At 43.0% G+C, this 22,916-nt stretch overlaps 2 protein-coding genes across 5 annotated transcripts; one reads left to right on the top strand and one right to left on the bottom strand.

The window, feature by feature from the left end:
* Positions 1-77: 77 nt before the first annotated feature.
* On the top strand, positions 78-9,183 carry dgke (diacylglycerol kinase, epsilon). Its single transcript, XM_010889315.4, has 11 exons — positions 78-1,053; positions 1,354-1,513; positions 1,673-1,792; positions 1,998-2,141; positions 2,275-2,432; positions 2,695-2,743; positions 3,175-3,288; positions 3,751-3,822; positions 4,080-4,207; positions 4,925-5,036; positions 6,180-9,183. The coding sequence occupies exons 1-11, from the start codon at positions 611-613 to the stop codon at positions 6,399-6,401; spliced, it is 1,722 nt and encodes a 573-aa protein (XP_010887617.1). The 5' UTR covers positions 78-610; the 3' UTR covers positions 6,402-9,183.
* Positions 8,656-21,041, bottom strand: trim25 (tripartite motif containing 25). 4 transcript variants are annotated; one of them, XM_010889317.4, is made up of 11 exons: positions 20,389-21,041; positions 20,107-20,202; positions 19,672-19,905; positions 18,543-18,717; positions 15,089-15,112; positions 14,386-14,505; positions 13,840-13,890; positions 12,677-12,775; positions 12,420-12,479; positions 11,682-12,197; positions 8,656-11,262 (listed from the first exon to the last, which is right to left on the bottom strand). In XM_010889317.4, the coding sequence occupies exons 1-11, from the start codon at positions 20,995-20,997 to the stop codon at positions 11,255-11,257; spliced, it is 1,992 nt and encodes a 663-aa protein (XP_010887619.2). In that variant the 5' UTR covers positions 20,998-21,041; the 3' UTR covers positions 8,656-11,254. The 4 variants fall into 4 exon arrangements, with proteins under 4 accessions (XP_010887619.2, XP_010887618.2, XP_010887621.2 ...); XM_010889316.4 differs by having other exon boundaries at positions 8,871-12,197; XM_010889319.5 differs by lacking the exon at positions 13,840-13,890 and having other exon boundaries at positions 8,871-12,197.
* Between the last annotated feature and the right edge of the window lie 1,875 nt (positions 21,042-22,916).

The raw sequence follows: 22,916 nt of genomic DNA, 5'->3' as shown, positions 1-22,916 counted from the left end.
AAATGTTTCTAATGTTTTCATGTAGCTCCAGACTTTTGTCAGCTGCGCAGTAGCCTACGCAACATATTACGTCATGGTTTCCGTTACGGTAAGTCCATTGGACGAGCACTGACGACAGTAGGTGGGAAGGGCACTTTCTGCAATGGCACAGATGTTTACAGTGATTATATGTATTATTTAGTCGTGTTATTGATGTAGTAATAACGCTGTCGTATAGGTGCAATCTTTGAGAGTATTCAAGCCCGCTCACGCGTTTCCTGGGTACATACAGAGAATGGATTATCACGTTGCTATGGAGAGGTGAACCCATCAGGCGCGAAGTTGCTATCTAGCTACCTAGATAGCATTGCTAACATAGGACGTGATAACAATCTTATGCCGATATTTCGTTGTCATCGTCTAGATAAGTATTTAACAACCTTTTGGCACGACAGTCTTTGTTTTCCGTCTGGGTTGAGGAGTTTGGCGTTCTTTCGAAATACGGAACGGTTGTCACTGGCTCCAGTACATCATGTGCGCTCCCTGGGCGCAATGTTTACCAAATTTTTTGAATGGTCGTGATATTTTATGATTTTGGTAGTTTATTCACACTAATACAACTCCATTTAAAATGTCTATGGAGGGAGAAAGCGACCACTCATCGCGGGAGGATTGGACCCTCCTGTTTTGGACCTTGCTAGCTGTCGTAGTGCCGGTGATTATAACATTTTGGTGCGGCGCCCAACGCTCCAAACGGAAATCGCACATGAAAGATTTCTTCCGCAAAAGCAAGCACGGCTGGCACTACACCGACCTTTTCAATAAGCCCACCTACTGCTGCATATGCGAACAGCACATTCTACAAGGGGCGTTCTGCGACTGCTGTGGGGTGTGCGCCGATGAAACCTGCCTGCGTCGGGCGGACCGGAGCCTGGTTTGCAAGGAGATTATGGCCCCTGCTCAAGCGGATGGAACTCTGGAACACCGCTGGGTCCGGGGAAACGTCCCTCTCTGCAGCGTGTGCGCGGTCTGCAAGGAGCAATGCGGGAACCAACCAAAGCTCTGCGACTTTAGGTATTATTGTGTTCCTCTGCTTTGGCTGTGTGTTTCTAGCTGACACTTCATACATTGGAGCTCAACGGAACACAAAAACCTCTAATCTCCAATTTCATTAAGGGTTCTGGTAGAGGATGAGCCATAATGATAATGCACAGATGGGACAGGGTACAGTCTATTTGTCATGTGGCGCAGCGGAAGTAGTGATAAGGTGGATGTCATGTCTGAAACAGCCGTGCCCATCTTTTGCCGTTTCTTGTGAGATCATCTATTGGCTGTGTTAACTCTACTGACGTACGTTTCTCTCCGTCCCGGCAGGTGCGTGTGGTGTCAGACCACCGTGCACGACGACTGTAAGCCCAGCCTGTCAGGCGTTGAGCGCTGCGCGCTGGGCGAGTTCCGCAGCCTCATCATCCCCCCTCACTACCTCTATCAAGTCAACAAGCTCCGGCGCCGGCACCCTGACGAGTACAGCAAGGTCAGAGGTGACGCCCCCAGGGGGAGGGGAGGCCGCGTATCATGTCGCGGGGGGGGTTGGGTGCAATCGAATGAGATTGGCCCGAGGCGTGGCTCGGAACCTCCTCGTTTGCTGTCACTCTAACCGTGTGTCTGCCTCTCTGTCTGCGTGTCCGTCCAGCTGGCTTCGGCCTGTGGGAGCGGCTGGACCCCTGTCCTGGTGCTGGCCAACAACCGCAGTGGGAACAACATGGGCGAGGCCCTGCTCGGGGAGTTCCGCAGCGTCCTCAACCCTGTCCAGGTCAGCCCCCCCCCCCCCCCCCCCCCCCGTTTAGCCTCCGATTGGAGGGTGTTGTGTCCTCCAGGTCTCGGTCGATTTGAGCCGTCAGACGACAGGCACTCTTTGACTGAGTGTGGAGGTATCAGGTAACGGAACGCCCCGACATCTCCTCTCGTCCGAACCCTCTGTTCACCCCCCCCCCCCCATGTCTCCTCCCGTCTCGCAGGTGTTTGACTTGTCCGACCTGCCCCCCTCCAAGGCCCTCCAGCTCTGCACCCTGCTGCCCCCGGGAAGCGTCCGGGTGTTGGTCTGTGGGGGCGACGGCACCGTGGGCTGGGTGCTGGACGCCATCGACACCATGAAGCTCAAGGTAAATGGGGGGGGTTCCCACGGGATCGCTGGCGTTACGCGGCAGTGACTGGAGCAGGCTGACGCCGTTCCGTGGCTTCTGTCGTTGGACGTTGTGGCCTAAGACGCGTGTGTTGTTGCGTTTCTCTCCCCAGGGACATGACCAGTTCATCCCCAGAGTAATGATTCTACCTTTGGGTACGGGGAACGACCTGTCCAACTCCCTGGGCTGGGGGTCGGGCTACGCCGGGGAAATCCCTGTGGAACAGGTGCTCCGGAACGTCCTGGACGCGGAGGTGGTCAAGATGGACAGGTCAGTGGGAGCCGTGTGGCCTTTCGTTGGAGGCTATGTTGACCAAGCAATGTAGCCTTCTGTGATAATGCTAATAAAGCTCATGTAGGCTCTAAAAGCCACAAAGTTGAAGTAATACAGTATAGCTTGTGAAAATGCTAGAACCCCTAAGCCAGACTCAACTTTTGCTGAGGCAGCAAAGCCCAGTATTCCTGTTATGATTTGTGTTGAGACGTGGTTGTAAATTATTCCATGTGGGATGTTCCATTTGCTGTACTTCCAGGTGGAAAGTTCAGGTAGCCTCGAAGGGACTCTACTTTCGTAAGCCAAAGGTGCGTTGCATTCCGTGCTCCCTACCTGGGATCTATTTGGCATTGTGTTTGATGATATGACGATACTGATGAGGAAGCTATGCACACTGTTTATAGTCAGTGTGTGGCCCGTACAGAAATGAAACCTGTAACCTTGGTGTTGTCACTCTAACTGTTACAACCAAGAGTACATTCCCAGCTAGCACAATTCACCGGTTGTATAAAACTGCTTGAAATACCATTGACAGATGTGTTCTACAATTACGCAAATATTGTGTACTTGTTTTAAATCCAGCAGAAAAGTTGGTGGTTCAAACTCTGTGGCTGTTGTTCCATAGTGAACAGGCTCATTTAATAGTCCTATGGACTGGGAAACCACACACAGTCCATCGTTATTCCCTGTCCAGAAGGGCCCTGTCATAACTGGTGTTTTTATACTACTCCCGGGTCAGGTCCTGTCCATGAATAACTATTTCTCAGTGGGGCCTGACGCTCTGATGGCGCTCAACTTCCACACCCACCGCGAAAAGACCCCCTCCTTCTTCTCTAGCCGCATCATCAACAAGGTCTGAGTGAACTCTTAAGACATGTTTTTCCTTATCTTGGCCGTTTTATGAGGTGTGCTGTAGCAGCGGGCGGGATTTGAACCTATGCGCACTGAAGGCGTAGACCGCTAGTTCACACCAAAGAGATATCCGAATATATTTACCTATGCTAACTATTTGAGGCTGTTGAATTTCCTTAACCAAAGGCCATATACCGGAGGTTTGCTCACGTGTTGTGGTCTATACATACTTCTTGAGGACATGCTTTAATGCTACTCATCCGTGTGCTCAAATGCATTTGTGTAAAGGGCTTTACCGTAAGAGTCCATTATATAGCCGTTACGGTTAACTGTTTTTTAAACTGTGATTTAGAATGATGCACAACTGGCTACTATGTGGAGGTCACGTTGAATTCCTACCAATGTGATAGGACTCACACCGTTGGTCTTTCCTAACTGTCAAACTGTTGCATTTCTTTTCTAGGCTGTGTATTTCATGTATGGCACCAAAGATTGCTTAGTCCAGGAATGCAAAGACCTGGATAAGAGGATTGAGGTAACACACACACACACACCCACCGTGGTCTTGGGTTAGGAGCTGTTGTAACAGTGTGCTCTCCCGTTCGCCCTCTGCCATGATAGAATGAAATGTTCCACTGCCGTGCTAAATGTGACCATGTGACCACCATGAACTCCAGCTTTTTCGTTTTGTCATATAATCCCACGATGCCTCTTAGAACTCGCTGCTACTGTTATTGTATTTTGTGTTTGTTTTTTTGTTACGCGTGTGTGTGTGTGTGCGTTCTCCCACAGTTGGAGCTGGATGGGGAAAGAGTAGCCCTTCCCAGTCTCGAGGGCATCATCGTGTGCAATATTGGCTACTGGGGTGGAGGCTGTCGTCTCTGGGAGGGCATGGGGGACGAGCCCTACCCCCCTACACGGTGAGCACCGCCACCTACAGACAAACCACCCTTTGTCAGAAGAAAACCCAAAATATTTGGTGTAAAGGGACACAGTATCTTTGACCTTTTTCCCCACTTCAACCGGATGTTGGGGTCAGCACTCAGGCCTGTCTTCCACGCCTGCGGCTTTTGGTTACAGAGATCCATTTTGGATTAGCAACCACACCCCATCAGACTGAAACCACCTTGTTTGGAAAACAGTTTTTATATTACCAGTATCATTTATTAAATTCCACTTGATTCAATTTGAGATTCATTTTGAGAGCAGTATATTTTGCCTGGCAACTCATGCTACTTTCCACGACCAAACGCTACGTCTCCTGCCTACACACATTTTTTTTCTGCAAACAGCCTTTCCCAGCCCTACGCCAAATGCAAACGCATTCTGGCACATCCGATTGGTCCCAGACATCCGTGGGTTTGGCTAGAGCCTCGACACATAAGGGAAAAGGGGTCATTTGCAAATTCTTCATTGGCTTTGAAATCAATCAATCAAATGTATTTTATAAAGCCCTTTTCACATCAGCAGTTGTCACAAAGTGCTTTTACAGAAGCCTGATACTCTTGACAACTTCAACAGCCGCAGCCTAAGAACAGAATATTAAGCCAATAACAGTGTGTCTGGCTACCGCCACTTTTGATGTTTCTCCTTTTCGCACCAGTGTAAATAATCTGCCCCCCCTTCTCTCGCTGCAGACTGGATGACGGGTTGCTGGAGGTAGTGGGGGTGTTTGGCTCTTTCCACTGTGCTCAGATCCAAGTCAAGATGGCCAACCCAGTGCGGATAGGACAGGCCCACACTGTCAGGGTAAGGCTATAGCAGCAGCGCCACTTTATGTTCTTATCCTCAGTGTCAGGCGACCTTCTTTCCAGTCTATACGGCATTCCCGCCCCCGGGTTCTACCATCTCTGGACTGAGCGGAATAGATGCTGTGGACGTTGGAATGGAAAAGTTTGCTTGTTTAGTCTTAATCTTGTTTATGTTTCATATATTTGACTGAGAACAAACACATGGATGTGTATTTCTGTGTAAAGTAGCAGGAAACTCTCCCCACCAAAGAAAACCTGCCTTTCTTGTTCTTCCCCATCCTGCCTTACTGCTCAGAGGTCGCCACAAGTCGCTCCAAATCGCGTGCAGAAATATGAGTTAATAAACGACCTAATCCCTGCATGTCACAGGGTTGGCTGTAGCAGAGGAGGGGGTTGCCAGAATCAAATGGATGTTTACCGTCGCAGTAGTAAGATAAATCATCCTTCATCTTGGATTTATGCTGGTGTCTTTTACCTATCTGGTCGGATTTCATAATACCAAGTAAATGGATAGATAATTTAGTCTACTTGTTTTTAAAAGGATGTAAGAATGAATATATGGTTGTTCTGGAAAGGGTAAATGAATAATGTCCAATGAATGTCTATGTAAATAAAGCGCCATTCAGCTGCGCTTTATTTACATAGCGGCCACACCCGCCTCTTGTTTAGGTTAAAAGGTTAATGTGAGTTAAACCAGCTGATATTTCAAAATACATTGCGTTTCTCCACCTACTTGCCGCCATTGCTGTGTGGTTGGATACAACTATAAGTTATTTGCAGTCCGGCTATGAAACTAAACAGTACTTGTACTAGATTGTAAAATGCTCTAAATCACATTATATACTACAATTAGAATACATGATTATAACACAATATAAATAATCAGTATGTATTATATCCCCAGAAAGACTGTGAAATGCTTGCACTAACACTTGCATCTGTGTGACCTTCAGCTAGTGGGGCTGGTGAAATAAAAGCCGCTATGGCTTTTGGCAGGAGTTTGGCTGTAGCGTGGCAGTATGTGGTCACCAGTGGCTTAGAACGCGGGACCCCCCCAGGCCATCTTCCTGTGTGTTTTTAACCAGCTGCCGCTCTTTCTCCGCCCCTCCCTCTGGTCCCCTCCCTCCCGGGGTCCCTCCAGCTGGTGCTGAAGTCGTCCCGGATGCCCATGCAGGTGGACGGGGAGCCGTGGGCCCAGGGCCCCTGCACCATCACCATCACCCACAAGACGCAGGCCTTCATGCTCTACCACAGCGCCGAGCAGACGGACGAGGACGAGGACGAATCCAGCGCCTCCGAGGCCGAGAGCCCCGCCCCCTGCGACTCGCCCAAGCCGCTGGGCCCCCCCCCTGCTCGCGCCTGAGTTCCCAGGGAAGCCCTTCCCTGACGTTTCCCCCCTGTCTGTCCTACTTTTTTCCTGTGTTTCCATATATGTTATTTTGTGTATTCCTCGGCTTGTTGCTTTTCCACCTCTATCGAAGCAGCGTAGCTGAGACTCTTACATTGTTGCCTATACTTATCAAGTCCTCTCACGTCTTAGAGGAAGAGACCAAAAGGGCTTAGCTCTAAAGGCCTGGGGCTAGGTTCAGAATTGGACTTTCCTGTTAAACTTTACGACGCATCCCATATCAGCCGAAGCTCAGGCGTATTCACCCTCCATGTAGGCCGGGAAAGACGTGGAGGGTTGACGGTTTCAGAGTGAGGTTGGGCTGTATATTTGCACTGATTCCTTGTGCCATAGTTAGAACAGTTCCGTAGGTCGTTTTGAGTGTCACAGCCCTGGTGTTTTCCACCATGAACCCCAACCTGGTGTTCTTGACTCAAGAGGAAGCCTGGATAGTATATAGCATATTTATTTACACGAGTATGGCAAACGACAGACTCTCGTTACTCCTGTATTATGACGAAACACTGTCACTGCTCTGTAGGCCAACTCTCCTGTTGCACGTTCTAGTGGCTACCGTCACAGGACCATTAGTACTTAAAATAACTATGAGACCATTCCTAACAATCTGTCCTTTGCTTATGAAGGATGTGGTTCACCGGTTTTATTATAATTTCAGTTTTGGAGTCGAAAGGATCCACTCAGACTAATAGTGTTCTCCTACTACGTAATGTCTTGTTTACACCTTTTGGTGTTGCTCTTCTGCTACACTGTGAGGAATACTCCATAGGACCTGCTGTAGAGGTGACATTTTACAGTATCTAAAAACCAAGCTGCAATAGCAGCCAGTGTTTGTAGGTATGCCTGAAACATTACACTGTCAATGTTTAGTCGTGTTCATTTTCCATTCTGTATCCGCTGTTGAAAGACGGACGTTTTTATTTCTGCATAAAAAATATGCTACGTTGTCATGCTGTGTTGCACTGCTTGGTTGAACCACTAGGTGACAGTCACGTAATATGATTTATGATCTAGTCATCCCTGTTTCTGTGGCCTGTTTTTTTATGAGCTGTGTTTTGCTGAATGTCCGTCACCTGTCGGGTAATCATTTTGTGGCTTTTGCCATTTTAGGCAAGTAATGTGTCGAAGGTAAAACGATAGTGAAATGTTTGAAACATACAGCCCTAAATAAGAGTTGTAGAAAAACATCCAGCTCGTTTGTTTTCGCAGTCTCACTGCATGTGATGAGGTTTCCAGAGATCTGCTCCAGAGTCCTGACATTTAATATAAATGGCCAAACTGATATGCTTAATGAATAACAAGGCCTTATCACCTTCACAGCATGACCGCTAAATTCAGGACTCTCTAAACCAGAGGCGACTACTGGCCTTTACTGTATTGTATTACGAGAGTATTGTCCAAGTACTTCTGAAGGTTATGAGGCCCAGAGTGGGCTATGTAATGCCAACAGTATCATAACATATAGCTGTTTTGGAGGGTCACGGAGTATGACATTACCCTTTGTGTGTTGTGTCGTCGGCTAGCCATCTCATTGCATCAGGATACCCATGTGACGAGTACCTGCGCTTCTGTTTACAACAAGCCTGAATGTTCCAGATACCAGTTTTAGTAGCTTTACTGCAGGCAAATTTCCAACAGTACAAGTGCTGTTGTTTTTCGAAATGTAATTGCATTGCTGAAGAGAGATTACTTTAATTCCATGTGCTTAGGAAATTGTGGTTCGTGCAAGCGAATGTTCTATATTGGTCGTTTACCATTCTTATTCAGAGCATCTTAAAGTAGGTTATTTGGACACAACCTAGTGGTAGTAAGAACGCTTTACTCAATGACGTAGCTGTCAGCAAAGTCAGTACTATAAGGAATTGAAATTGCAAATTGTCTTGAGATATTGAACGGTAATGGGTCATTTTAGGCCTGGTGGTTCAATTGTCTATGCACACTTAAGGATGGAAAAATACCTTTGTTGACACATCTTCCTTTAATATTTCAGTTATACAGTAGTTTCCTGTGTAGTGTAGGAACAATGGTATATCTGGAGATATGTTTAGTTACCAAAACATTTTTGCAGTCAAATCACTGTACATAAATGCACTATAGCTTACTACCAATAGCATGTCCAATAACCATTGAAATATTGGCGTAGGAAGAGTCAAATCATTTGGTTATAACAGCACTTTACTGAATTGATGGAATGAAAATAACTCTGTTTTGGTAATGTTTGGGTATATAGAGGCTTTTATTGAAAGGAAACCATAATTCAACAAATCAGTTTGAAGCAATCTTTGAAGGAAACACTCATGGATTTTTATTTATTTTCCATAAGCACTTGCAATTGATCCCCAAGTTCTTTTATTTTATATTTTTTGTATTTGGTTTAAGTGCAAATACAATTTGTCTCATTTTGAATAAGTCATATGCCTATTTAACTGCAATGTATTATGAAAATGTTTATAAACATTGCAAAACACAAAACCAATTAATTTTACTTCACAATCCCATTCCGAAAGACGACTGCAATAAGTTGTTACTACCATACATTGTCTGTTACCAAAAAAGATTTGGGGAATCAACAACAAGCACAAGGTCTGAAAATCACTTTCCATTAAAGAACAGTTAAATAGGTGACAAAAAACTGCTTTCCTGAATTTGGTACTACAGATTTTGAAACTGATAAGTTTACCTGAATGTAATAAGCAATGTAAATTTAAAAACACACCCATAATAAATATTTTCATATTTACTATGCATTTTCAATTATTTAATAGTTTACCAAATGAAGTTTTATTTAATTGCTATTTGTCTTCAGTATATAGTATAATAGTAAAGCAATTACAGTACAGTATCACATAAACAATGTTGTTTCCTTAAATTTCAGACATAAGACAATGTTGAAATATGACAATATTTCAAAATGAACTATTCATATAGATATGAAGAATAATTACAGCCCATGTGTGTTATGTATTATATGTAGCTACATAGAATTAACACAGCGTTGGAACTGAGCTCAGACCAGACTAGTAGAATACATATCCAACTAGCCAAAGTTGCAGGTGAGTTTTTGCTTTTTAATTATCAGCATTCTTATGTTCCTTTGCAACTTTTTTTTTTTTATGATTGTAAAACCCTTTTGCATAACAACAATGAACACCTTAAACTTCAAAACATAACTGGTGCTCGGTTTAATCACTGAAGCATTACAGATCACACCACAGAAAAAGCAAGTTATTACTGATTGAGCAGACACGCAGCATTTACCTTGAATGCATTTCAGTCCCACTGAATTTCTTCATCATAAGATGTTATAGAAGAACCTTTTCATCACATGTCATGTCGTCAAAAAGTTTCAAAACTGATTTACTAGTTAAATAACAGAAATAAAATAACGTGCTTGGTTTCAGTTAAATGAGACTTAATCAAACCATAAGTCTGTAAACCAAGCCAGCAGAAAGAACACCATGTCCCCAATAATTATCAGCCCCAATCTGAACAATGGAACTGACCTAAAATGCCAAGGCGTAAAGACCATGACATCCTGATCTTCTCTGATCATCTGCCATTCAAAGACTGGTACAAATGTTTGCTTTAATACAGCAAAGAAATGTAATATTCAGCGTTGCATTGGCTTGCCCACAATGCACTCAACAATAGAAATCCCATAATCAGGAAAACTTATACCAATGATTGCTTAGGGTTTGTGTAGCTGCTGCATGATGGTACAGCGGGAATGTTGCTGAAACCCAGAAATGCTGCTTCCATCACTCGCTAGTCTTGAATGGCTCTGATTGTAGCTCTGGCGCTATATCAAGAACCGCAAAATATCCAAACCAACAATGTAGAAGTGTTAATTACGACAGCTTCTGCTCTTGTGCCTCAAGAAATGTGACAGATTTAGCAGAAATTGACAGAAATTTGCCACAGGTAAATACTTTTTCTGGACATATGTGTAAACATTGGCCCAGACATTTCCAGGTCAAATCACACAGACCAGAACTCACCCTAAAACATTCTACTTAATTTCCAAAAACTCCATTTGAGTTTTTGAAACCACCACGATGCCTCTTGTAGCAAGAAATTCTCAGCACATCCTTACCCTGCAAAAGGCTAAAATCCGCCTTTTTAAACACTGACGTGAAACATGTTGAAGACCAAAGCAAACAAGAACCATTTCCTTTGGCGTTAGGACGCATAATGTTCATCGTTTACAGCCATACTCCCTACAGTGCCGAGTAGTGTAACTGGATATCACATTCCCTAAAAGGAATGAATGATAACAGTCAAATGTGCTCCCTCTTACGTCAGTGTACATCGTATACTGAAGAGCATGTTTAAAACCTTTACGCGCTTTATTTTAAATGGATTGCACCCCGTTGCTGCGCACGCCATGAAAAACAGCGCAAGCCACAAAGTATTTCGCCAACAGGCCGTAAGCTCTGATAAAACAGAGCACAAACAACTATAAACAGACCGTTGGAAATCTGTAAATAGCCAGAGAGCCAACCCAGTCATTACCTCAACATGTGACGTAACCACTTGTGAATGGAACATGAACCATCGTAACATCAAAGCACTTGTTAACCTAGCTTCCATTTCCAAAGACTGGAGGTCTGTCCATGCCAGGGCACACGTGGTGACTGTATAACCGGAAGACTCTTGACCACAAGTCATACCGCAGTCACATTCCACGTCACCTAGGAGTGACAGGAAATTCTTCCCCCACTTTGTGCTCTGTACTTGCATAGCCCTGATGGGTTGGTGCTGAAGCCCTCTCTTAAAGCCTAGGTCGACAACGGCCTAGTCATCTGTGTTTATTATCGATCTAAACCAGAGGCAGGAGAAAAAAAAAAAAACAGCCATCATAAAACAGGACGATGGTTGACGCTCTAATAACCAGACAATTTTTATCAGGTAGCTGGTTAATAAGCTGATTTAGGTTAGTTACTAATGGAGTTTGAGCGAAAAGCTACAGGAGTGTAGCTCTTCAGGAACAGGTCTGGGCTACCCTTAACTTGAGGTTCAACTGGTAACTGATTAACAAATGTGGTAGTTGCAAGAGACCAAAGTCTAAAATGATGTACAGCTGTTGCTATGGAGTCAGCTAGCCCCCCACCCCCACACCAAAAAGAAAAGATACTGCATATATTATGAATCTCTGAATATAAATATGAATCACCTGCACTGAAAAATGTATATTACTTTTCAGTGCGTGTGTGCAAGCTACTCAGGATTGCAGCTTACACAGGTTAATGGAGGAACCGCTGGAAAAGAGCCAGAACGCTGGGTACACCGCCTCGGCGAAGCGGAACACGAACGTGTGGAAGGGGTAGGCCCGGTCCTGAACGTTGTAGAGGGTGGCGGTGCCCTCGTCGCAGTCCAGCAGCACGCCGACGCGGGTGGGGTTGGGGTTGGCCAGCACCGTCTCGTTGCTGGCGTGCCAGGCCGACAGCTTGACGTTGAACCACTCCACGCACCAGGACTGGGCATTGCGCCCCAGGCGACTGGACGGGCCCTTGCGGTCAATGCTATTGTAGGCCAGGCCGATGCCTGTGAAGTTGTTGCTGTTCATCTTGACCTCCCAGTAATGGCGGCCCCGGGAGAAGCCCTTGGATGTGAGCACCTGGCTGCAGACGGAGAAGCGGGCGGGTCCGTCGGGGTAGTTGGCGGGCTCGTTCAACACGCTGGCCGTGGTCTGGTTGTCGGTGAGGGAGATACGCTTGTGGGCCGTTTTAGGGTCAAAGGTGAGCACGCTCCCGTCTGTTGAGACACGAGACAGGGCTGTTACTGGTACCACTGCGCCATTAGGAAACCGTGACAAAAATTTGCAAACGGCTCTGAGTCATGTGTCTTCCTTATCATCATTTACTCTGACTGGCATTGAAGTCAGAGGTTACTGACTTCTAATCCTTCCACTACTTTCCTAGACTGAGCCAGAGTGGCAGCCTGAGCATGTCTGCTAAGTGGTTTTATTACACTTACATTGTAGAAGGTCATTTCTTTTTGCTGCAGATGTGATATTCATGGGGACATTTGGTGGACCTGTAAAAAAACAGCCATTTCATTTTTACAGGGTGTAGGTGATTTAGAGACCAGTTGTGACAAAGATCTACAATTGCATTCAAACTAGCAATGTGTGGATCACTTATGTAATTCAGAACATGTGCTTGTGCAGAGATGTAGAATTTTAGGCAGTATTTCTACAGGGTAGAGAACACATTCAGAAAAAAATATTCTACATGGGTTCTCCTGGGTTCTGGATTCTTGGGCTCCTCTAAAGTTTTCGTATGGTGTGGTTGCACCCATAGTGGTGAACTGAGGTGGCTTCCTTTGATTTTCTGAAACAAGACCAAAAGCAATGAGTTATCATTACATTTTAGCCATAAATCAACAAAGGCAGTATTTTCATGCAACGCTAAACAGAACCTGCTACTTGTTAAATAAGTAATTTCTTTATAAACAATCTATGTATTGTAGACCTCAACTGTAACACCACTTTACATTAATCCTTCTGTTACTGTCGGATGCAAATCTGGTAACTCCATGTTTCTATGAATGTTTCGCGTCCATTGACGAACTACAATTGAACATTTCCTGAAAGTGAGCATACTGACTGAGACAAGCAAAGATGACAAGACAATTATTCCCTAGCTTTAAGTGTGAAACACCTTTTTCAAAAGGTAAAGCTGTTTTCTTCTGTTTGCCCACGTAAAAACAAGCACATTAGTTGATAAACCATCTTAAGCCAACACCAGACAGGGGAATAATAATCTGTGTGTACGTACGTAAAGGGATGCAGTTCAGAATGGAAAAGCGAGAATGCGCTAAGCAGACATGAGGTTTTAATTCAGATCAAGCTCTCTGCACATAACAGTATTTTATTGAGAGTGAAATATTGTTGGTTGAAAGAACATTTGGGAACTAGTCTGTCTGTGGCTAAGGGAGAAACAGCATGCCAGTACGTTGAGATAGCCTTTAAAAAGCTACATTTGCAACCATTGTAAAGTTGTGTAGACAAATTATCTTAATTTATAATGAGTTCACACTAAATGATTAACATGTTACAATAATATTCAACACCATTGAGTTTTTAGTAGATACCATGTTTGCATTAGACAGTAACAATTTCCATGTAAGCCATTAACTATACATTTGTAAGCAAACTAACATGCGAAGCACAGAAAACATCATCAGTAAGCGGTACACATTAAACACACCACCAGAAACAGTCCAGGGTATTACAGTGGCCTGTTTCAGGTGCACATGTACAGCTGCAACATGGCCACAAATCCAGCCCACCACTCTCAGAACAAAACTATCATTCCCACTTTCCTGTCAGCTAGAGCATAAAAATCCCTGAGAAAAATATCTTAAGACGAAAAAAGGGGAAAACAATTCTCACTGCCAGCCTTGTGCTCTTGCCCTTTCTTCTGATCTGGTTTCTTGTCCGATTCTGAAAGGCAGAAATTGCAAGCATCCAGTTTAGAGACGTCTAGATTCTATAGAGTGGTCAAGTTCATTCTGCATGGCCTGGGCTTCAAGGTGAACAGAGTCTGTAGATTTCAGACCATTACACTAGTGCTGTAGTGAAATCTCCACGTAACACTGGCACTGGGCCACACAAAACAAACCTGCCCATGAATTTACAGTTGACCTTTTAAAAGGTGCTTATTACAGTTGGTACTGTTCCTACAAGACGAACGCCACGCCCAGTTAAATAAGCTGCTTAACGTAAGTTCACACCCAGTACATGGATACCCAGCTCTCTGTTACGTTGGGCCCACCTGGTACACTCAGTAAAGAGGACAAACCATTTGTTTTCTTGTTGGGTTTTGTCTGAGGCAATACAGAAACGCAGGGGTCTAAAGGTGAATGTAATTATGTGATGGACATAACGCAACAACACAAGTTGTATCAGGGTACATTGATCTATCTTGTAATAGCCTACTTCTCTCTCTGTCTGTGCTCGCATCCTGGTAGTTCTTCCTTTCCCGGCCCTTCAGTGCTCCTCCTGGGCTATGGGATCTGGGCTGTCTTGGGGGACCTGGTGGTGGACCTGGTGGTGGTCCTAAAATAAAAAGTAAAATGTTGTGTTATTTTATCAGACAGTGCTGCCGAAGTGGCCAAAAGGACCGGATTATAGTTCATTCCATCTCGTGTTTGAGCGGTGCAATGCAGGATGTGGACAGCCAGAGTTAGGCCAACTTCACAGAATTGTACCGTCGACTTGAGAAAACCAACGAACGAGAATCTTGCGCAAGACTGTGATCAAACCGTGAATGATTGTCATTAATTAACTGTTCATTTGAATTTAATTCAGCATTTACTATGACTGAAAAAGAAGAACAATGTAGGTGAGTTAGAAGTTAGAGCAGTCCTTGCATGGCAGCAGGATCTTAAGTTGTTATGAAGACTTGAGATCACAATGACTCATTCATTTCATTGACATTGGTCATCAGTGGAAAAGGAACAAACCAATCAGCTGTTGGGCAAAGGTGATTACATTACAATGATGTAATCCATTGCATTGTGTGGTAGTCACGACTACCTTCTGAGTCAAAATGATTGAGAAACAAACCCCACCCACCACCACAACCACCCTGGTAACCAGCTGAAGGGATTAAGGATTTGTTTTCCACTGTAACACTCACCAGAGTTCATTCCCATGTTACGTTCTGAAATTAAATATCACAAAACATTAGTAAAGGGGTAAATAGTTAAAAGATATATCAAGATATACACTCACCTAAAGGATTATTAGGAACTCCATACTAATACTGTGTTTGACCCCCTTTTGCCTTCAGAACTGCCTTAATTATACGTGGCATTGATTCAACAAGGTGCTGAAAGCATTCTTTAGAAATGTTGGCCCATATTGATAGAATAGCATCTTGCAGTTGATGGAGATTTGTGGGATGCACATCCAGGGCACGAAGCTCCCATTCCACCACATCCCAAAGATGCTCTGGTTGAGATCTGGTGACTGTGGGGGCCATTTCAGTTCAGTGAACTCATTGTCATGTTCAAGAGACCAATTTGAAATGATTCAAGCTTTGTGACATGGTGCATTATCCTGCTGGAAGTAGCCATCAGAGGATGGGTACATGGTGGTCATAAAGGGCCTAAAGTGTGCCAAGAAAACATCCCCCACACCATTACACAACCACCACAGCCTGCACAGTGGTAACAAGGCATGATGGATCCATGTTCTCATTCTGTTTACGCCAAATTCTGACTGCACCATCTGAATGTCTCAACAGAAATCGAGACTCATCAGACCAGGCAACATTCTTCCAGTCTTCCAAATGTCCAATTTTGGTGAGCTCGTGCAAATTGTAGCCTTTTTTTCCTATTTGTAGTGGAGATGAGTGGTACCCGGTGGGGTCTTCTGCTGTTGTAGCCCATCCGCCTCAAGGTTGTGCGTGTTGTGGCTTCACAAATGCTTTGCTGCATACCTCAGTTGTAAAGAGTGGTTATTTCAGTCAAAGTTGCTCTTCTATCAGCTTGAATCAGTCGGCCCATTCTCCTCTGACCTCTAGCATCAACAAGGCATTTTTCGCCCACAGGACTGCCACATACTGGATGTTTTTCCCTTTTCACACCATTCTTTGTAAACCCTAGAAATGGTTGTGCGTGAAGATCCCAGTAACTGAGCAGATTGTGAAATTCTCTTGTGCCATATTTTCTCCACTTGATGATGACTGTTCCATGGTATATCTAATGCTTTGGAAATTATTTTGTACCCTTCCCCTGACTGATATCTTTCAACAATGAGATCCCTCTGATGCTTTGGAAGCTCTCTGCAGACCATGGCTTTTGCTCTGAGATGCAACTAAGAAAATCCTACTAGAACAGCTGAACTTTATTTGTGATTAATCAGAGTCACTTTAAATGATGGCAGTTGTGCAATGACTTCTATTTAACATGAGTTTGAATGTGATTGGGTGATTCTGAATACAGCCACATCCCCAGTTATAGGAGGGTGTGCACACTTATGCAACCAGGTTATTGTAAGGTTTCTATTTTAAATGTTTCCCCCTCAAATATTTCAGTTTGATTTTCAATTGAATTGTTCACATTATAGGTCACAAAAAGTTTATCTTTGTCTCATTCTTTTACATCACAAAAACCTAGCATTTTCACAGGGGTGTGTAGACTTTTTTTATATTCACTGTATCTACAGTCAACTCATCAAAACTGTGATGTATGTTTAATGTGCATGAGACAGAATATTATTTTAACTTGTAAGTGGATCGTACACCTTTTTTTGTTATTGTAATTGAATTGAAACATGGATCCTAAAAAACATGATAGACAATCCAGAATTTCTTACTGATGATGTTAGAAACACACCAGACACGGAAATTGCTTAAATCACCTTTCTTTCCCATTCTGACATTCAGTTTGGAGTTAAGGAGATTGTCTTGACCAGGACCACACCCCTAAATGCATTGAAGCGACTGCCATGTGATTGGTTGTTTAGATAATTGCATTAATGAGAAATTTAACAGGTGTTCCTAATAATCCATTAGGTGAGTGTACTGTTAATACTGTTTTGACGCTAGTTGGTTTTATCTCCAATACAGCTCTAATCTTGCCCCTCTGAAGCAGATAAAGGCTGAGCAATAGGGCTGGGTGATGGATTTACACCTCCCAACCACCTGTCCAAACACCGTCCATAGAATATCAATTTTTATTTTTTAACCTTAGAAGGGTAAACTAGCAGGAGTAATGCAATGTATTAACACTCAATAGTGAACGTATTAAATAAAAACTGCAAACAGAATAAATGTCTTTAATTCAGAAAAAACGACATAGCCTACTGTCAAAAAAGTATTTGAATCAAATGAGACAAGAAAAAGCCTTATTGCTTCTAGTCATGTGCTATAGAATTATTTTGAAATAATCAGACAAGCATTATAAGCTTACCTTTAAAAATGAATAGGGCTATTTAGAAGCATTGTCAAACACTTTGCTAATTCATGTGTAAACTATTTCCCTTTATACAACTTAGATTGTTTCAATCACTGCCGTAAATTGTGTGAGAGAGGATGTTTGACTTTGTTGGGAGAAAAAATGGTTCCTCACTTTCAGAAAGATTGGTGAGTTTTTATTAGACTTGAAAAAAGTCAGAAAGAAGATTTAATTCTCGTGTTACCTTGACAACTTAAATAATTTTTAGCCTATGTAACATTTTCCATATTCAAGCATTATGAAAAGTGCATGAAAATCATAATCATTTTTATTATGTAATTTTTGTTGCCTTTATAATAATTATATAACAAATTATAAATATTTGTCTTAGTTCTTGTAAATAAAGTTGTAAATAAAGACAACACGGCCTGTCTGGAAGAAAGGATTGTAAACACCTAGCGCAATTCAAGGCCATTAATGAACCCTTTCAACAATATTAAAATAACCTATCCAAGTTTAACTGGTCATAATAACATTTACAGCCACTGTATTTACTGGAGCCTCTCTTTAAAACATGATGTTGTCCCATCGCATTGCCATATTAAGCAATGTTTTTGAACATCGAAATGCAATGCATATTGGATTGTAACAACATACCATTAAGTCCATGGCAATTCTCTGTCTTATAAAGTATCATGCAAATGCTAAAGCAAAAAAAACATGATCCTGCCAAACGTGGTCTGATAAACCAACAAAACATCAATGAATGACTTGACTGTTGTCCTGTAATCTCATCCCTATAAGGTTGGATTTGCTTGTTCAAAATTTAACAGAAGAGAGAAGCTTGCTGAACGAGAGTATATCAATCTACCTGTTAGAACCATGAGCACAGGCCAACAGTGTAGTCTTCACTTCACAACTTCCCTCAAAACCATCTGTGATCAAATCATGCACCTAATTCCACTGATTTGAGTGCATTTTATATAATTAAATACAAACTAAGAAGATGGTGTACTGAAAAGTATTCTTTCAAAAAACCTGTCTGCTAATATTTTTGGTTTTGTAATTTCTAGATCTTTTTAGTCAGTGATCGTCTCGTCAACTTCAGCTGAAGAACAGATGTTTAACAAATATTTGCAGCACTATTTTTCCTGATTAAATTACAAAGATTAACCCCCGGCACGTACACACCTGGTTTAAGGATCTGTAGTCTGTCCTCTACAGGCTGTTTCTGAATGATGTGTGTGAGATGTTCCCTCAGGACTGCGGAATAGGCTGTCCAGGCTGCCATGGTCTTTGAGCTGTCCAGGTTGGTTTTAGGGGCATAGGGATCAAATCCCACCACGGTTGGAAGGTCCACTGAGGCCTGTACAAAAGGATGAATGGTGAAAACCAACAATGAAATGCATTATACTAAATAGGCATTTCAACAAGGTTAGCTAACTGAGCTAAAGCCCCTCGTAATACTTTAACTTGTCTTCATGGTTTCATTATATTTCTATTAGTAGGATAAGGATCATGGCCATTTTCTTCAGCTGCAAGGGACATTTCTTTCTTATAACAGTCTAATGTTTGCTCAACTGTAATCTTTCTATTATTGTAATCTTTCTATTACATCTTTTCCCAAAATTACCCTTGGCCAACAAAAGCAACTTAAGTTTTTGAGATAACTTTGACAGTTATGTCAAGAGTCATACTATGCTGTATATTAAAGAAAGAGTGGCAGTAAAAAAAATTGTAATTCATATCAATCAAAGAAAAATAATTCTGACTTCTTTGAAGAAACTCTGCTCGGTCTATATAGTTTTTATGCATCCAGTAAGAAGTTATTTTTGTTTTTAAATAGATAATGCTCTTGCAGAGGGTTAGGCCAGTCAGCATGGCCCTGCTGCGTGAGGAAGAGACTGCTGTTTTAGTGCAAATTGACAGTTACAGTCAAACAGGCTTGACTACTGTCAGCAGATTTGTCATATCTGCTTATACGGTCTCATATCATGTCTTTTAACCAATCAAAATCCAGACTTCGAACCATCTGCAACAAGGCACGGAAGGTGTGGTATATACCAAACATACCACAGCTAAGACCTGTTCTTAGGAAAGGTGCATCTGGACAAAGTCCTTAGCCATGGTACTGTATATTGGCTTCATACCGCATGACCTCCGATAGAGTAATTAGAAGAGTAAAACGTGATGTCATGTCACACCTTTGGTATACAGTCTTATTTACCAAGGATATTAGCCAATCAGCATTAAGGATTCACATCATCTGGTTTATAATATCTTAATATAGCCCAAGCCTGTACTGCAACTCTGGGCTTACCTGTAGAAAGCCCAGGGAATGAGTTTGGCTGAGCAGGCTGTTAACACTGTCTTTAGCTGCAGTGAGCTGCTCAATGTTCTTGTTGAACTTCTTCATGAGGTTCTGAAGCTTGGTATGTCCGCTCTCCAGTTCGCGGTCTACCATGTTCAGGGCCTCACGCTCATCCCCGTCCAGCAACTCGCGGATTAGCCGGTACTCATTCGCCACATCTCTTTTCCGGGTGGCCGCAGAGTCCTGGTGAAAAAGAAAGCAAAACAGGCAGCAAAGTTAAGTTTCACACTGAAATCCTAGGTCAAAGTTGATCTTGACACACAAGACAGATATTAATGAATACATCAAATATTCTGAATAAATGGTAACATAGTTGCATGATATGTATTTATCTTATTCTTTCTGCTAATTTGGTTTGTGTTACATCATTATGTTATTACATACCTTCAACTTGCTCTGCTGCTCTCTCATCTGAGAGATGACTGTCTGGTTCTTATCAATCTTTCCATCCAGCAAACTTAATTTGCCCCTCAGATCAGACTGCATGATGAAAGAAATTACATTACACAGTTTACAGTTTCCGTGTTACATTAACTGTGTCACTACAACCGCAGCACAACATTCAGTACTGAGGCTTGAACCTGTGATCTTACACCTGCGCCATTATGCCTCACCTATAAGCTTAAGAAGTTGTGTACTAAAAAACCTATTTTCATATGCAAGTACCTCTTTCAGCGCCCGTTGCTCATCTGGGTTGGAGAAAGTACAGCCTTTGTGAATCTGTTGTAGACAGACAGAACAGATGCAGCGGCCATGTTGGACACAGTAGAAATCCATAAGCTTGTGGTGGTCGGGGCAGATGCGCTCTAGCAGGTCCCCCAGGGGCTCGTTCAGCTGATGTGCGGCAAAAACAGGGTTCTCCTGATGAGGTCTCACATGATCCACGCAAAACGACGCCATACAGGTCAGGCACGTCTTGAACGCTTTGACTTCCATACAAGTGTCGCACAAAATAACGGCCTCTTCGGGTTCCTTCTTGTCCGCATCCCAACTGGACGGGTCCTTCATATCGATGGGTAGGTCGTCTTTATTCGACTTTGCTTTGAACGTTTCCACAACAGTGCTGAGGACGGTGTTTTTCTTCAGCTCTGGTTTGGTGGTGAAATGGGTTCGGCATTGTGGACAGCTGTAGTTTTCTTTCCAGGTTTTCAAAAGACAATCTTGGCAAAAGTTATGTCCACACGGAATTGTCACCGGGCATTCGAAAGGACAGAGGCAGATACTACAGGTTAGTTCGTCTTCGAGACTCATGAGGGAAAGCATATCCTCCGCCATGTTGAACTTGCAGGCTTTGGAGTGCGGACTGAATGCTGTTTGGTTTTCTTGCCTTCCAAGTGCGTCACTGTGCAGAAACGAAACTTACTGTACTAGTAAACCGAAACTACTGTAGACAATGGGGACGGTACAGCCAGTAACGGTCGAAAAGACTTTCAGGAAGTAAGGCAGAAGATTTTTGTTTGTTTTTCAATTGAATTCTTCATATTATAGGTCACATTAAAAGTGGAAAAAGTTCTGAGATTATTTATCTTTGTCTCGTTTTTTTACATCACAAGAACCTGGCATTTTAACAGGGGTTTGTTGACTTTTTATATCGACTGTATATATGTAGAAATTTGTGCTGAAATCATTTTCTGGGTTTGTGTTTCCGTAGGGTGACCAGACGTCCCGAAAAATTCGGGACAGTCCCGAAATCCAAGCAGTTGTCCCGAATCCTGCCCTAATTGTCCCGAAAATTTGAACGAAGTCTCAAAAGCAGACTCTCGAGTAATGATATATATATTTTTTTGACTCTCGATTAGTTCTAGGATGATAGAACATTAAAAACTGTCCATGCATTGAGGCGTCCTGCAGCCAGCTCCCATCGGCTGCTCATTGGCTGCAAGTTGCAATAGTATAGGTGGCTACAGGCGCGAATTTTCATTCATTCATTTTTGAAATGGAGGCTCAGGCTGGTGTCAAGGTCAACACGTAGCTAAAAAGCAAAAACGCCTCTGCAGATACCGGGAGGACTGGGTAGGGAAATACCCCTGGATTACTGCAGTTTTACGCGATGCTGAGAGTGCTGGCAGCAGTGAAATCCTCCGCGAAATATGCCAGCGTCGTGCCTCCAGCGCAACCCAATCTTAGGAGGTATTATATAGCTTATGTATTACACTTTTGTTGTTTCTGTTATTTTATACGCACAAAGAAAATACAACCTATTTGTCCCCTTTTTATGTCATAGAGTAGATGAAGACAAATAACTAAAACTGATACATCCACCTGACATTATATACAAGAACCTTCCTATAGAGTTAGTGTATTAGAATGCCTGAGAGCCAGCCAGGCGCACCCACCTTGTCTCCACTGGCGCTGGTGAGGACAAACGTGGAGAAGACCGGGAGCTGGTACTTGGTGTTGAGGGGCCAGCTCTCCACGGATATTACATACCCCCCCCCCCCCGTCGCCTCGTCCCGAATTTTACCCATTCTTATCTGGTCACCCTATGTTTCCGAAATTAAGAATATGATTTTAAATGCCAAATTAATAAGGTAGGGAAGGTGTGTGCAGAGATTAAGGTTTAGGGACAAAAGGGTGGGAAAGAAAATGGGTTTGATTTTTAGAGAATAAAAAAAAAAAAAACATCTGTCAATATAACACTTTCAGTGCAAAGATTAACTTTAAGATGTGACAAATTGTTATAATAAAAGTGTAAATATTATTATTATGACTTAAAATAGTTAAAGGGATTGTTCGTCCAAAAGAGAGATTCCAGAAGAAGCAAATCCATCATTCAGCTCCGTCCCAGTCTGTAATATAAGCATCGTCCAAATTCCTGAATGAAATCAGTTTGTACCGCTATCGTAAAGCTGCATTACAGACTGAAAAAAGTGGTAGCATCGATTTCTTTTACTTTACACCAATGAAACAGCTGGCGGAATTGGCTGAATTCAAACTGGCACCAGAAAACTATTTCCTATAGCCACCATACACAGCTTCTGCTCTTTGGCAGTGATGTCATCGAAGTGCGCGTGAACGTCAACCTCAACAAGCTATGTGAGGATAGGTTGCTTTGCGTAGCTGTCCCATTTTCGTCGGTGGTCATCAGAATAAAATGTGGAATTGTGGAAAATCCTATGATCATAAGAAAGGTACAAGGTACGTGGGTGAGGAGACTTGAGGTTTCACTCGTTGCCATATCTGTAAGCTCTTTT

This window comes from Esox lucius, chromosome 9 (genome assembly GCF_011004845.1).
Source record: "Esox lucius isolate fEsoLuc1 chromosome 9, fEsoLuc1.pri, whole genome shotgun sequence".
Lineage (NCBI taxonomy): Eukaryota > Metazoa > Chordata > Actinopteri > Esociformes > Esocidae > Esox > Esox lucius.
Note: the sequence above shows the minus strand (reverse complement) of the source record. Positions and strands in the feature narration are given on the sequence as shown.

Bases quoted from the DNA above. Each gene is read 5' to 3' on its own strand.
- dgke (XM_010889315.4), top strand. From the start codon at position 611: ATGTCTATGGAGGGAGAAAGCGACCACTCATCGCGGGAGGATTGGACC. The intron at 1,793-1,997 runs GTCAGCCCCCCC...CCCGTCTCGCAG, and splicing joins GCGTCCTCAACCCTGTCCAG to GTGTTTGACTTGTCCGACCT. The intron at 2,433-2,694 runs GTCAGTGGGAGC...CTGTACTTCCAG, and splicing joins GAGGTGGTCAAGATGGACAG to GTGGAAAGTTCAGGTAGCCT.
- trim25 (XM_010889316.4), bottom strand. From the start codon at position 20,997: ATGGCGGAGGATATGCTTTCCCTCATGAGTCTCGAAGACGAACTAACC. The intron at 20,203-20,388 runs GTACTTGCATAT...TTCATCATGCAG, and splicing joins AGCAACGGGCGCTGAAAGAG to TCTGATCTGAGGGGCAAATT. The intron at 14,506-15,088 runs GTGAGTGTTACA...TTTTTATTTTAG, and splicing joins TAACATGGGAATGAACTCTG to GACCACCACCAGGTCCACCA.